This window comes from Ceratotherium simum, chromosome 7 (assembly GCF_057802395.1).
Source record: "Ceratotherium simum simum isolate JZ-2026a chromosome 7, ASM5780239v1, whole genome shotgun sequence".
NCBI classification, from domain to species: domain Eukaryota; kingdom Metazoa; phylum Chordata; class Mammalia; order Perissodactyla; family Rhinocerotidae; genus Ceratotherium; species Ceratotherium simum.
The window spans coordinates 12,181,184-12,196,028 of NC_141906.1; the positions used below are offsets into that span (position 1 = coordinate 12,181,184).

At 39.6% G+C, this 14,845-nt stretch overlaps 1 protein-coding gene across 11 annotated transcripts in view; it reads left to right on the forward strand.

Annotated features, from left to right (window-relative positions):
* The window catches only part of HPS5 (HPS5 biogenesis of lysosomal organelles complex 2 subunit 2), a 46,279-nt gene that overhangs the window by 13,211 nt on the left and 18,223 nt on the right, over window positions 1–14,845 (forward strand). For 10 of the 11 annotated variants that reach the window (XR_015552663.1, XM_004418490.3, XM_087433122.1 and 7 more), the window contains exons 7-16: window positions 995–1,207; window positions 1,372–1,443; window positions 4,934–5,022; window positions 6,853–7,031; window positions 7,496–7,654; window positions 8,237–8,423; window positions 9,089–9,212; window positions 10,050–10,199; window positions 11,852–11,929; window positions 12,226–12,803. Coding sequence is in view for 10 of the 11 variants with exons in the window: in XM_004418490.3 (XP_004418547.1) it covers window positions 995–1,207; window positions 1,372–1,443; window positions 4,934–5,022; window positions 6,853–7,031; window positions 7,496–7,654; window positions 8,237–8,423; window positions 9,089–9,212; window positions 10,050–10,199; window positions 11,852–11,929; window positions 12,226–12,803 (1,829 nt within the window). In the remaining variant the exon portion in view is untranslated. The remainder of the gene's footprint in view (window positions 1–994; window positions 1,208–1,371; window positions 1,444–4,933; window positions 5,023–6,852; window positions 7,032–7,495; window positions 7,655–8,236; window positions 8,424–9,088; window positions 9,213–10,049; window positions 10,200–11,851; window positions 11,930–12,225; window positions 12,804–14,845) is intronic. The other variant, XM_087433126.1, reaches the window with a different exon arrangement.

Below are 14,845 nucleotides of genomic sequence, written 5' to 3' on the forward strand. Positions count from 1 at the left end.
TGATGTTATATTCATGAAGCAAATAAGTACAGGGATATTTATTGAATGATTTAAGGTCATGTAGTAAATTTACACTAGAGAGCATAGTAGATCATTTTCCAATAAAAGAGTGAGTATATGGAGCACTATCATGTATTGAGTGCTTTCTGTGGGCCAGATGCTGCACTATACACTGGGAATTCCACTAAAGAAGAATAAGAAATGGCCTTTGTCCTGAAGAAAGTCATAGTCTATTGTTCAAGTAGACCAGTTACCATGCCATATATAACGTGGTAAGTACTATGAAAATGCAGCATGGGAAGCATGTAATTCAGCCGTGGGAGTCGAGGAAGTCTCAGAGGAGGAATGATGGAGCTAAGTCATGAAGAATAAGTAAGGGAGTTTTTAGGAAGAGACATTCTCGTCGTTATCACCTTCCATGTTCCTGGGCAGTGTGCTAAGCTCTTTTATAGATATTTTATATATCATGTAATCATAAGGGAACAGAATGTTTCAAGGACCAGAGTTTCAGAAGGACTTGGCATTTTGAGGAAAGAGTGAGGAGTTTATTGGGTGTTTGTGTCAGGGGAGTGGCTGGGAGACAGGGTTGGAGAGGTAGATAAGCACCTTCCATGGAGTGTCCAAAGAATGTTTACAAGGTGATTTGAGAAGCAATCAGTAGAATTTATGAAATAAATTTACGGATGTATGAAATAGTTTGCTAACGCTCATTTTTTAGATTTGAAAGGGGCCTTCACATTAATTCTGAACCCCTCATTCTGTGGATAATGAACTGAGTGCTAATGTGAAGTGGCTTGCTTTCTGTCACAGAAATAGTTAATGGCAAATCAGAACTATTTTGACCTTTCCACTCTATTCTCCTTTCCAGTATATTGCTAATATGAATAGAGCGAGGACATGTGGGAGGGGTTGTTATGGCCATGCTGGTTTGGAGTGCCATTGTTTTTGACTTTTTTGTAAGGAAACATGCTTTCTCTTCCTTTTTGGATATTAGAGAAAAGTTTTGGAAGATTGGAAACAAGGAAAGAGATGGAGAATATGGAGCTTGTTTTTTCCCTGCAAGATGTAGTGTGGGCCAGCCACCCCTAGTATATTGCGCTCGCCCTGGCTCCAGGTTGTGGGAAGTGAACTTTGATGGGGAAGTTATCAGTACACATCAGTTTAAGAACCTCCTCTCGTCACCACCTCTCCCTGTGATTACTCTAAGGTAATGATTTGTGTGGCTGGTAGGGAGTATTTGAGGAATTTACATGCAGGGGTTGGGTTGAAATCTCTGATATTCTGTATGCATTAAAGATTTTATTATGCCTTTTAAGAGTGAAGTAGGATCTATGTTATGATTAAGTCATTAACAGGTGTGTTTACTTTTAGGACAGAACCTCAGTACGATCATACAGTTGGATCCTCTCAGTCTTTGTCTTTCCCCAAACTCTTGCATCTTAGGTGAGTTTCTCCCTTTGATCCTTTAAAAAAAAAAGAACACTTAACTTTTTCTCTTTGTTTCTTGTTCAGAGGCAGTTAGCTTTTTAAGGTTGTTTTTGTACTAAATTATTTTTAGAAAATTAGGAAATGACTATGTTACATGAAGTGGTCTAAGAAGAATGAAAGATCATAGAAGTATGCTTCCCTTTCTGTTTTGAACCAACCTAAACCAATTGGACAGTTTGTAATTGTCAGAGACTTCTGACAGAACTAAGAGCTACAGGGACTTGTTCTTTCCTAACCTCCCCTACCTGGTGGGATGTTACAGTGAAAGCAAGTCTCAGATTGAAATCTGCCACACACGTGTTTGTTTCTTAGCAAGCAGGCACAAAAATAGTTGTAGAACTTGTTGTTGTAAGTTTGGTGAAATTTCAGCTCTCTGTCCTTTAGGTCTTCTGACAAGTACCCTGCATGAAAGATCTGCTCGAGGCGGATTCAGCCATATTCTAATGTCAGGGTCAGCTGGCTTCCTAGTTGGATTAGGTGCAAAAGTCCACTATTAAGTGGCAGCACAGAGCGCCACTCAAGGCTGTCAGCTGCTGGGCCTGCCAATCCTGACACCTTGTTCTGGAAGCGTTGGGGTGCCAGTGTATGATTTCCAGCCTATCTATGTGCTTGGAATTCTACTTATTTCATCAATGGAAAATTATTGCATAAGATCTCTACTGCAGAATCAGAGAAGTTATTTAGAGGTTGTTATAGGGTACTCTGGAGTGTGGACTCCTGACTGGGTTTTTTCAAAGGTTAACTAACTGCTCTTAGAATGTGTGTTTTTTTAAAACACTTGAAATATTAACTTATTCCCCCTAACTAATGTGTGTATATGTCACATTGCCTACACTAAAGTATTTAAAAGTAAATTGTAGACAGTGTACCACTTTCATAAAACCATAATTCATTCTGAAAGTTACTGGAGAAAGACAGCTATTTATTTGCCCATAATTACATAAAGCATATTAAAAACTCTTCCTTATGACATTTATCACAGTTCATGATTACATATTCGTACAACATTTATGTCTGTCTTATTCCTAGACAGCAAGGTCTGTGAGGGCTCCGTGTCTGTTTTGTTCACTATTGGTCTCAGTGCCTGGCACTGATGTGTGCAGTGTGGGAAAGTCCCTCACCCAAGAGTGTGTTTTCTCCTGGTGAGGCCCAGTCTGCTTGGTTCTCCCGTCCTGGTTATTCCTCTGAGTTAAGCTATTTAAAGCTCCCGTTACGGTTCCTGCCAGAGCAAACAAAGCCCTTCATGATCTGGCTCTGCCTACTCCTCAGCTTAAGCCATAATTACTGCTACTTTGGAGCCTTTGCTGACTCCTCCAGCAGACTTCGATTAGACATGTATTCCCGTGCACTGTTGTCGCACCTGTTAATTCCTCCCTCACCACCCCTATTTCACTGTAATATCCATCCCAGCACCTGATTGTCAACTTCTGTACTATGGGCAGAGTGCTAGGCACATAGAAGGCTCTCAAATAATAGCTAAATTGAAGAATTCAACAAGGATTTTTTTAAAAAACCATGAGTAGGAGGGCTTTTTGTCTCTGTTTATTTACTTTTTTCCCTCCTGTACACTTGTGTCCTGTGGAAACCTTTACTGTTACTCGCACACATCCCACAAGGAAGCAAACTTATATACTTTGTATCCTTTTGGGCACACTGGTATCACTTTCTCTTCCTTGGCTATTTAAACAATGCTGTTAGGCTTATGTCCCAGTCTGTTTATTATCAGTGAAGGAATAGAGGGATAAGGAATGTATAAATTATAAAGAATCAGCTCTTATCTACTCCATCCCCCCACCCCCATCTAATCTAGGTTGCTATTCCTAAGGAATCTTTCCAGGCTAATATCAAGTTCAGTATCAAAATCATGATCCTCTTCACTCAGGGATCTCCTAGCCTCTCATTTTTTCTCCCTGGCTCCTGAAGGCAGCCTTCCAATTTTACTTACTGGACTAGGATTCTGACCATTTCTTCCATTTTTGTGACAAAGATTACTTTCCTGTAAGGACAGTGATCTGGTCTTATATTGGTAAAATGTTTAATATTTGTGTGAGGACCCAATTCCTGTTAAATATCACTCTGAGTTTCATAGCCACATAGTACCATTTTTAGTACTCTTAGGGACATAAAGAAAAAAAAAGGGTCCCTGCTCTCAAGATTATAATTTGTTGAAGAGATGTGGTTTATTTCTACAAAAAGTTTAATAACAATAAAGAAAATAAGAGTTGTGACAGTGTAGTTCATGATTAAGTGCCATATGAGCAGTGTTGGCAAGAGACAGGCTGAGTGCAGGGGGAAGAGCGATGGCTGTGGGCTGTCGGGGAGGATTTCAGAGGGTGTAGAGCTTCTGCTGCTCCTTGAACGGTGGCTGGAATGAGAACATTGTGAATTGGGGAATGCCCTGACCAGCGGCAAGAAGCAGAGATTGCCAGTGTTGTATAAAATATAGTAGCACCTTGAGAGAGTAAATGAGATACATGAGCAAAGGAGTATAAGAGAGATGAGCAGAGTTGGAGAGTCCCAGAGGCCTGGAAAGGAAGGTGGACCAAGAAGGTGCAGTGTTCCAGAGTCCAGGGAGGCGAGTTTCAGGAAGAAACAGTCAGCAGTGTTGGCCCCTGCTTGGGGATCAAGAAGAAGGAGAGTGAGGAAGAGTTATAAGATTTGGCAGTTAGGAAATCTATGACTTTTTTGAGAATACAATTAAGTGGAACAATCAGGATTCCAGATAACAGTGGGTGGGTCAATGAGGATAAATGAGGGAAGAAGTAGATTTTGTGAGGTATAAAGAAAAAAGTCCAGGTTTTGGAGCCAGATGGTCCTTGATATAAATTCTGACTCTTTTACATTCATGCTGAATGGCCTTGGGCATATTATTTTCTCTCTCTGAGCTTCAGTTTTCTTTTTTATAAAATGGGGATAACACAGCTATGTTGCTAAGTTGCTACAGGGTTGGATAGTATTGGTAGAGCGTTTAATAAAGCTCCTGGCACATAATTTACCAAGAGGTTTCAACCTTTTATTGCCCACACACAACTAATGATGTCAAAATATCAGCATCCCTAAAAGTGGTTCACTAGAACAGTGATTGGTGGTGGGGTGTTATGTTTAGTCTTTGTTTTAAATGTGCCCACATCATACCAGATATGGAAGTTTAGCCGCCTTAACAAACATCAAGTAAGATACCAGCCTTGTCTTTTTCTAGAAGATATTTAGTGTATGTATCTGAATTTTTCCCAATTTGGCATCATATTATGCTATTTTTTAGTGGGCTGTTGTTACTGACAGAAAAGAGGTGTTAGGACTTGATGAGCTGGATCACTGTTGTGTTTTCTTTGTACAGGCTGATTATACTTTAATAGTTAATGTGAGGGTCTGAATTCATGGAATTATAAACATCTGATTCTGAGCACACTAGAATTTTCTTCACTTCTTCCATTTTCGCTTGCAGTGAGCAGTGTGTGCTGACTTGGACAGAAAGAGGAATTTATATTTTCATTCCTCAGAATGTTCAAGTTCTTCTTTGGAGTGAAGTCAAAGGTAATTATATTTTTCTTCCTTACATAATTTTTAATCTCATGCTTGTGAAAGATTTAACTATTGTAGGAGGGTTCTCTTGTAGTGTAAGAAGTGGAAAAATAGACGAGGTGACATTTCTTTTAAAGATTGATGTCATAGATGTTTCCCCTTTTAAGGTACTTCACAGGCATACATTTGTGAATTTGTGTTCAGTTATTTAGTTTTTCATGGGTACTTTTAAATACAGTTTTTATTTATTCTTTTTTTGGGGGGAGGAAGATTGGCCCTGAGCTAACATCTGTGCCAGTCTTCTTCTATTTTGTATGTGGGACGCTGCCACAGCACAGCTTGATGAGTCACGTGTAGGTCTGTGCAAGGGATCTGAACCTGTGAACCCTGGGCTGCTGAAGCGGAGCGCATGGATTTAACCACTATGCCACTGGGCTGGCCCCTCTTTGTTCTTAAATATTAGTAACCACTGCTAAGGATTGAATTAGGTTCATTTTTTTCCCCTCTACTGACCCTGAATCTTTACCCCTTTTAGAAGTCTTGCTTTAACTCCCATTTTGTGTCTTAATAGTTTGGGGTGCAAAAAGTCCTTGTAGGAACAATAGCCATTGTGTGTGGCTGAGACAGAGAAAATCAATCTGTATTCTTTTAGTTTAAACCAGAAATGGAGGAAATTTAGCATTTTTAGCATTGCTGCTCAAAGAATATATCTTGACCTTTTAGGTCATTTTCTGCTTCATAAAAACATTAAAAAGAGAATGGAACCATTACTTACCAATCTGATCAACATTGATTTCTTGTGGATTAAGAACCCTAAGGATGTCCCTTGAAAACTAGTTTTTTGGTTTTTTTTTTTTTTTTTACTTTTTTATTTTTTAGATTGACACATAGTCGACATATACATTTTATAAGTTTAAGGTATACTGGGCCGGCCCTGTGGCTTGGTGGTTAAGTGCGCGCGCGCTGCGATGCTGGTGGCCCGGGTTCGGATCCCGGGTGCGCATCGAGGCACCACTTCTCCGTTCATCCTGAGGCCGAGTCCCACATACAGCAACTAGAAGGATGTGCAGCTACGACACACAACTATCCACTGGGGCCTTGGGGGGAAAAAAAAAAAAAAAGGTATACAATGTGTTGATTTGATACATTTATATATTGCAATATAATTACCACCTTTTATGGTGAGAACAGTTAAGATCTCCTCTCTTAGCAACTTTGAAGTATATAATATAGTATCATTAACTATAATCACAATGCTGTGTTAGATCTCTAGAACTTATTCATCTTCTGACTGGAAGTTTGTATCCTTTGACCAACATCTACCCAGTTCCCCCACTCGCCAGCCTCTGGTAACCACCATTTTACTCTCTGTTTCTACTAGTTCAGCTTTTTTAGATTCTACATATAAGTGATGCTAAAAAGTAATTTTTTGAGTCCTTTCATGATATTCTGCCAAGACAGGTATTTTCTCATGAACTGTTTATTTACGTGCTTTGTTAAAATCCATTCATTGACATCAGATTGTAACTCTCAGAAATGTTATAGTCTGGCCTCTTTTAAAAGTCTCAATTCCTTTTCACAGAAAATTGCATTTTAAACTTAGGATTTGAGATCAGAGAGATGCATTTCTTTCTTCATGTCTTTTATTCTTGGTCTTTTTAGAATAGTGTCTAAAATATGATTTCTTTGTTGAAATGCAAGTATAAAAATATTTGAGATGAAATTCAATCAAGCCGAAGCCTATTATGAGAAATGAACTTGTTAGAATAATTTCAGCCTTTGCAAAAATAGACAAGGAGTATTTGGTTAACATCCTGTGTGTCCACCCCTGTGGTTTTGTAGATATTCAGGATGTGGCTGTCTGCAAAAGTGAGCTGTTCTGTTTGCACCTCAGTGGGAAAGTCTCACATCTTTCCCTGTTATCTGTGGAACGCTGTGTGGAACGCCTGCTAAGGAGAGGCCTGTGGAATCTGGCTGCTCGCACTTGCTGTCTTTTCCAAAATTCTATCATTGCCAGCAGAGTGAGTCAGAGAGCTTACATGTTTATCGGGGTTGTTAAAACCATTGTAGCTTGCAGGATTGTGCTACAAAGTTGATTGTCTTTATTGGCCCTTTCTGTATGACCTACAGATAAAGCAGCAGTAAATCCCCAAAGGGAACATGACAAAGATAGGGGGTGGTGGAGGGTAAGACAAAGGGTATACTTTCCATTTAAAAAAAAAAAAATCACATTTACCCACAAATTTATTTGAATTTAAAGCCTTGTGTTAAGGGGGATGATTATGTGTACAATAACTCTTAATTAAATTCTTTATTTCTAAAATAATTCTCATTAAGTCTTTCACTAGCTTATTAAGCCTTTTTAAAGCAACTTTGAGGTTTTATGTTCTATGTTAGACCTCTTTCAATATATTGGCCGTTTGAATATGGATTTGGTTACAAACAGTAAGCTATTCTGTTCGGTTTCTACCTATCCTTTTATTAGGGAAGAAAATCTTTGACTGTAGATAAATTGGAGCATTTGAGATCTCAGCTGGACCTCACAACCTGTAGTGATCTAATTTCTCAACTGGAAGAATTGATCTTAAAATTTGAACCGTTGGATTCAGCTTGCAGCAGTAGAAGAAGCTCCATTTCATCACATGTAGGTATTCTCACTTTTAAAGGGATTTTACTGTCCAGTGAGATTTTTCTACCTTAGGTTGTACTCACTTACCTCTGGGATCCCAAAACTTACCTTCCTTTCCATGTGGTAGATTTTGGGGGTGGTGCTCAAGAGGAGGCTTTCTTTCAGCTACTGGGCAGCCCTATGAAGCCTCTGTTTAGGGTGTCTTGGAGCCACATTTCATTTTGTCATTGTTTATTATGTGCTGTTTGCAACTGTACCTCATATCGCCTCCAGCATAAGTTAAGTTGCTCCTAATGTGTGATTTCAGATGCTTCATGCTAGTCTGAGTCTCAGTGCAGCTCAGGATTGTCTCATTTAACCTCCATTCTCACTCTAGGCTTTATGGAAATAAACTAGAGAAATATGGCAGCATGATGCCACTAGCACATGAGAATGATCCGGCTGCCGGCAACCTAAGCCTTGCTCACCAGTTTGTCCTAATAGGCCGTGATTGTTGTTTACTTGCTACTTTTAGTGTTGATTTTTCTCTTAAAAAGCTGTGTTATGTTATAAAGGAAAGTTTTACTTTGATTTCTTTGGAATTCTTTTTATTTTTAGGAAAGTTTCAGCATCTTGGACTCTGGTATTTATCGTATCATTAGTAGTAGAAGAGGCAGTCAGTCAGATGAAGACTCTTGTTCCCTTCACAGCCAGACTCTCTCAGAAGATGAGAGACTTAAAGAATTCGCCTCACATCAAGAAGAGGACCAACCAGATCAGTGTTGTGGCTCACAGGGAAATGAAGGTGATGACTGTGTCTTTTGTTGGTTGCTGACTTGAAGCAGTTATTTTCTCTGACTTCGTTTGCCAGGATTATCTTGTGCGTAGAGATTTCTATGAGGTGTTAATAATTTTTATTATGTTGATAGACTTTCCATCTAGAGCTATAGATTTGCTCGCCTCTAGAAGAATGGGTTTATGTTTAGTTGGGGTTTTTTCCCCTCGTGGTTAGGCTAACCTTGGTAAAGTACATAATTTTGATCATGCATCATTAAAAGGAGATCATTAACCAAAATAGTGGAACATTTTTATCCTGACTAACCAAATTATTTTCCATCAGGAATGAAAAATTACTACAGTTTTGAGGGCCATTGCTTTCACTTTTCGATGTTCGAGTATTCCTGTGACTGAACTGTTGAGAAGAGGTTAATAGAGACTCTAAACTTCCTTTTTGACTTGTGGGGATTCAGGGTTAGTAGGAGAATGAAGGTACCTGCCTAAGTGTTTTCTGTGTGGACCACCCCGTGCATCTTGTAAGCCTGTGTTCTGCTCATTTGTATCTGGGTCAGTTGTGATTTTGGTATTGAATCCTTTATTTCCTTTGGTTTATTCATTTCAGAATTTCTTTAAAGATTAAAAAACTCCCGTGTGATTAGATTTTGTTTCTTTCCCCCCGATTCCATTCATCAGACAGCGTTTCTCATGTTCCAGTGACGTTGGAGACAGATAAGAATGAAACTTTTCTCCCTTTCGGCATTCCATTATCATTTCGTTCTTCATCTCCTCTTGTGTCTCTTCAGGCTGTCAAGGAAAGGTAAACTAATTGGTCTTGTCATTTAATTCCATTTCTGGTTTTACTTCAGTTATCGCATTTGTGCTGGGAATGGAAAGATATTTTAAATGAGAAAACAGAAAGTCTCTAGGTTATTTCTCATATAACCTGTTATATGAAGCTGTTGACTTCTCTCTTCAATCCTGGGGGATTTAGCTTCCCGCTTTGTTTGAGTAGCTGGATATTTGAGTTGTTACAGATGTGGTTTTTTCCTCCAGATAGAGCAAGAGTTGAAAAATCTGTTTTTTCCTCGTTCCTGATAGGAACAGTTTCCATATATCATTAGTCATTTCTTGATCCTTTCTCAATTTGGGCTCAGAATTGGAGACTCTGTAGAAGTCGTTCTAGCTACTTCATGGGCCTAGGATTGGCATTTGAGTTTGAGAGAGAAGACCTTGTATAGCTACTTAACTGCTTATCTGAGTCTTACTGGATACAAATTTTGCTCGTTAAGAAGGACATATTGTCACAAGTTAGCAGCTGAGTTTCATGAAGAAATTCTTTGGCCAGGATGGGGCAGATGATCACATCGCCTCCTTTGCTTAAGTTGACAGGCGTTGCCGACACAGCTGGAGTTAAAGATGTTTTCTTTAGGACTGAATCAAGATAGTATAGTAAATGAAGTGAATCCTTATTATACTGTAAATTTTACATGGGCCTTATGTGAAATATGAAGTTGCTAAAAGCAGAGTCTTTCTTTTTAGTAAGTCCAAGTTGCCATCAGGGACTAACAGGAACGTAGAGAACTCGGACACTGAATTTTTCATTCTTGTCAGTAATGAGATTTTTCCTAATAGCTTTATGGTATTTGACTTCCAGTGTTTCTAGCTTTGTGCGTAAAACTACTGAGAAGATTGGCACCCTTCATACAAGCCCTGATCTGAAAGTGAGACCAGAACCCAGGGGTGATGAGCAGTCGTGTGAAGAGGATATGAGTCCAATCACCTGCCCAAAGGAGGAAGATACTGAGTAAGCTGTTGCATATAAATCTGCGTAAATTCTAGAGGAGTCAGCTGTCAGTTTGAAGAAAGCCATGGACTGTGTCCTGTTGGTGAAGGCTCAGTGACCCTGTTCATTAGAGATTGTTTGTGTAGCTCATAAAAATTGTGAATATCATAAAGTAAGCATTGGAAACTTCCATCAACCCATAGGAAGTCTATTGAGACAGAGTTTTTTTTTTTTTTTTTACTAGCCAGATAGTGAGATTTTAAATGTGTACAGTGTCTCTCCCTATTTTTTTTTTTGGCAAGCATTATCTTTTTACAATTAAATTTTTTTTAATTGATGTTTTATTAGTTTATAACTATGAAATTTTGGGTTGTACATTTTTGTTTGTCCATCGCCATGTACTTGTCTCCCTTCACCCCTTGTGCCCACCCCCACCGCCCCTGGTAACCACAGTACAGTTTTCTCTGAGACAGAGTTTTAATTTAGCACCTCTTCCATCTTTCCCTTATACAACCTCCCTCCTCTCCAAATCTCTTCAAACTTCTGGGATGTTAGAGAAGGAGTATTAGGTTTAAGAGTAGGATAATCAAGAATCTGTGCCTTGTCCTGGTTCCACTTTTGACTAGCGTATGGCCTTGGGTAAGTCACTAATGCCCTCTGGCCTGTAATGTAAGATGTCTTGTCCTGTACCTCCCTATGATATGCTACTGGCATAGTCCTTATGCAGTAGACTTGTATAAGAGCCTTAGTCTGGCATAGGGTGAAGTATCTTGTCCATGTGGTCTCTGTATAGTTCAGGGGATCTGGGCATTAGAGGCAGGCAAGCTCAGCACTCACCCAGGAATTCAGAGACACCCATAGGCCCAGAGTATCTGCACAGTCAGATGGCATAAAAGGTGTGTTATCCTCAGATAACTTAGTGCATCCATATATTCATAGGGAAAAAGTAAAGATATTTTTTTTTTTTTTTTTTTTAAAGATTTTATTTATTCAGTTTTTTCCCCCCAAAGCCCCAGTAGATAGCTGTACATCATAGGTTCACATCCTTCTAGTTGCTGTACGCGGGACTCGGCCTCGTGTTGAACGGAGAAGCGGTGCCTCGGGTCGCTCCCGGGATCCGAACCCGGGCCGCCAGCATCAGAGCGCGCGCACTTAACCGCTAAGCCACAGGGCCGGCCCTAAAGATATTTGCTATGGCATTTAAGGCAGCCCTTAGCCCACCTTTCCAGCCTCATTTCCAAGCACATCCCACTAAGCACTCTAAATTCTAGTCCTGTGGAAGAATTGGGTGTGAACACCTTACTACCTTTCTTCATGCTCTTTCTCCCAACTGCAGTATTTTTCCCCCGTTTTTCCTGACACAAGTACCACTTCCTCAGGAAAGCTTCCCTTGATTGCCTAGTCCGAATAATGATTCTTTTTTCTGTGCTTTCATAGCACAATGTTTGTGCTGCTCTTTGACATTCATTTCATTTTCTTTTATATTACAGTTTGTCGTTTGCATGCCTTTCTTTCTGACTAGAGCTTACTCATCTTGAGGCCTTGGACCATTTTTTCTACTCATCTCTTTGTCTCATGTAACCTTAACTACGACACCTGCCACTTAGTAAGCACTTAGAAATATTTGTCTAAGGAACCTCTAGTCCCCTCTAACTCTTTTCACACTTTTCTAGGGGAGAAAAAGAAGTAACTGGTCAACCTCCAGAAGAAGATAAGCTCCAAGAGCTCACAATAGCAACAGCAGAAGCAATGTGAGTATTTATGGATGAGAAATTTTATAGTGAATAGGAATGGCTTTTTGAGATCATCAGTAGTGGTCCTGAGACGATGTGGGGCAGAGGTAGTCTCTTTTGCAATTGAAATTCAAGAATTAGTGCAAAGTTAATGTTCTCTGTATTGTCATCTTACTGAGATAATTGTTAAAGAGTTAAAGAGTGACATTTATTCCAGATAAGTATGTTGTATCTGTTAGGTTTATTTAGCTTGAAATAATTTGTTTCAAAAAAACATGTGAAACATAAATTTCATATTTGTCTGTCTTGTGTAGGACCAAGCTACAGGACCCACTGGTTTTATTTGAACCCACATCTCTGAGAATGGTTTTACAGGAGTGGCTTTCACAGTTAGAAAAAACATTTGCCATAAAGGATTTTTTAGGCATTTCAGATACTGGCCACTCATCCATGACCCCGAACCAGGATGTCCTATTGCTTGATGAGTCAAAAAAGGGGATATTAGATGACGATAATGAAAAAGAAAAAAGAGACTCTCTATGCAACGAAGAAACTGTGGATCAAACAGCATGTGAATCTGTGAATACTCTGAGGGAGCCCTTGGATGACCTTTTTCGAGTATCTTCTCCATGCAGCATAGCAAACGGTCTTCAGAAGGACTTGGCTGAATTGACAACATTGTGTTTGGAATTAAATGTATTGAATTCTGAGATGAAAAGCACAAGTGGACATGTGGACCACACTTTGCAACAGTGCTCTCCTGAAACTCTGGCTTGTCAGTTCCTAAAGAAGTTCTTTTTTCTCCTGGACTTGACAAGAGCAAAGGAGAGTATCAAGCTTAGTTACACTAACAGTCCTTCTGTTTGGGATACTTTTATTGAAGGATTGAAAGGTAATAATCAGATTGCCTTACCAAGGATAGAAATTAGTATAGAGGACAATAACATCTTGGCATTTTTGAGTTAAAAAAAAAGATTTAAGTAGAAAGTCACCTGTGTTCTGGTCAACTTCCATTCTGTTTTCCACTCAATTTAATTTTTAATAGTTCATCAAACGTTGCTTTGATTTGCAACCGTATTATAAGAAATTAGTTTTATTTCTCTCCCAATCATATTCAGAAAATGATATAGCAATATTGGAGAAGTTGGGGTTAAAGTAAGATTTTTATAAATGCAGATATATAAAAACAAGAAAATCCCTCATGTAACTTACTAATATAGAAATAATATATACCATTTATTGAATATTTACCGTGTGCCAGATATTCTGCTAAATACTTCACAGGCATCATCTCCTTTTATCTTTACAGCAGCCTTCAGAGTAGATGGTGTTATTTCATTTAATAGGTGAGGAAACTGAGACAGATTATAATAGTTAAGTAGGCTAAACTGCTGTAATAAATATCTCATAATAATTCAGATATAAAAGAGGTTTATTTCTTGCTCACATTCCAGTCCAGGACCTGTTCCAGGTTAATGGGCAGCTCTCTTCCCTGTGATAATCCAAGGTTCCAAGTTTCTTCGTTTGTTTTTTTGAGCTCCTTCCTCCTTTGGGCTTGTGGTTGAGATCCGGTTGCTACGTCCAGGAGAAAGCATGTGGAAGGGGCAAACATGTTCTCTTATAGGCCTGGCCTGGTGGTGGCTTACGTCTCTTCTGTTTACATGCCATTGATGGGAATTGTATCACATGGCCCCACCTACCTGCAAAGGAGACTGGGACATGTGACCTATCCAGGAGTCTAGAAGGAAGAGAGTGGATATGTGTGAAGAGCTCCCTAGAGATTTTGGTTGACAGCCAGTAGTCTCTACTTCACACTTGATTGAAGGTCACACTGTTTGTCATCCTCATGGAAACCAGCTCTCATACCCCAGAGAAATACATGCCCTTTCTGCTGCATAGTCCCAGGTTGTTGAAGAGGTGAATTTTCTTTCTTTTTTTTTTTTTTGTGAGGAAGATCAGCCCTGAGCTAACATCCATGCTAATCCTCCTCTTTTTGCTGAGGAAGACCGGCTCTGTGGGCCGGCCCCGTGGCTTAGTGGTTAAGTGCGCGCGCTCCGCTGCTGGCAGCCCGGGTTCGGATCCCGGGCGCGCACTGATGCACCGCTTCTCCGGCCATGCTGAGGCCATGTCCCACGTACAGCAACTGGAAGGATGTGCAGCTATGACATACAACTATCTACTGGGGCTTTGGGGGGGAAAAATAAATAAATAAAATCTTTAAAAAAAAAAAAAAGACCGGCTCTGAGCTAACATCTATTGCCAATCCTCCTTTTTTTCCTCCCCAAAGCCCCAGTAGATAGTTGTATGTCATAGCTGCACATCCTTCCAGTTGCTGTATGTGGGACATGGCCTCAGCATGGCCGGAGAAGCTGTGTGTCGGTGTGTGCCCGGGATCCAAACCCGGGCCGCCAGTAGCGGAGCGCGCGCACTGAACCGCTAAGCCATGAGGCCGGCCCGAGGTGAATTTTCTTAATTGAAAATTCTGCTTGAATAAAAGACGCTGTGTTTCTAACAGTTCACTTAGATTTTAAGCAAACTTTTCATTCATTTCCAAAAGTGAATAGTTACAAGTAGAGATACATTTTTATATAACTGACTTAAAGATCTTTTAGTTTTCTAGAAACATGGATTTATGGTTGTGATTCTGCTTCAGTTTACATTTAGCACTTAAAAGCATAAGAAATGATTTCATTTTCCTTTTCAGAGTTGAGGTAGACTGTCTTTTATGTGAAATAAGAAAAGTTATTTCTCTTGAAATAGGTTCAAATGTTTGACATTACTTACTGGAAATTTGCTGTATCGGTCTCTGTTACGTGATCATACCCAACCCTAGTCACGGGAAAATAGCAGAAAAGAGTGTCCATCAGCCTGAATGGTTGTTAGATTATTACCAGAGCTGGATGGAGCAAGCGTGATGCACAGTTTGAGATGATG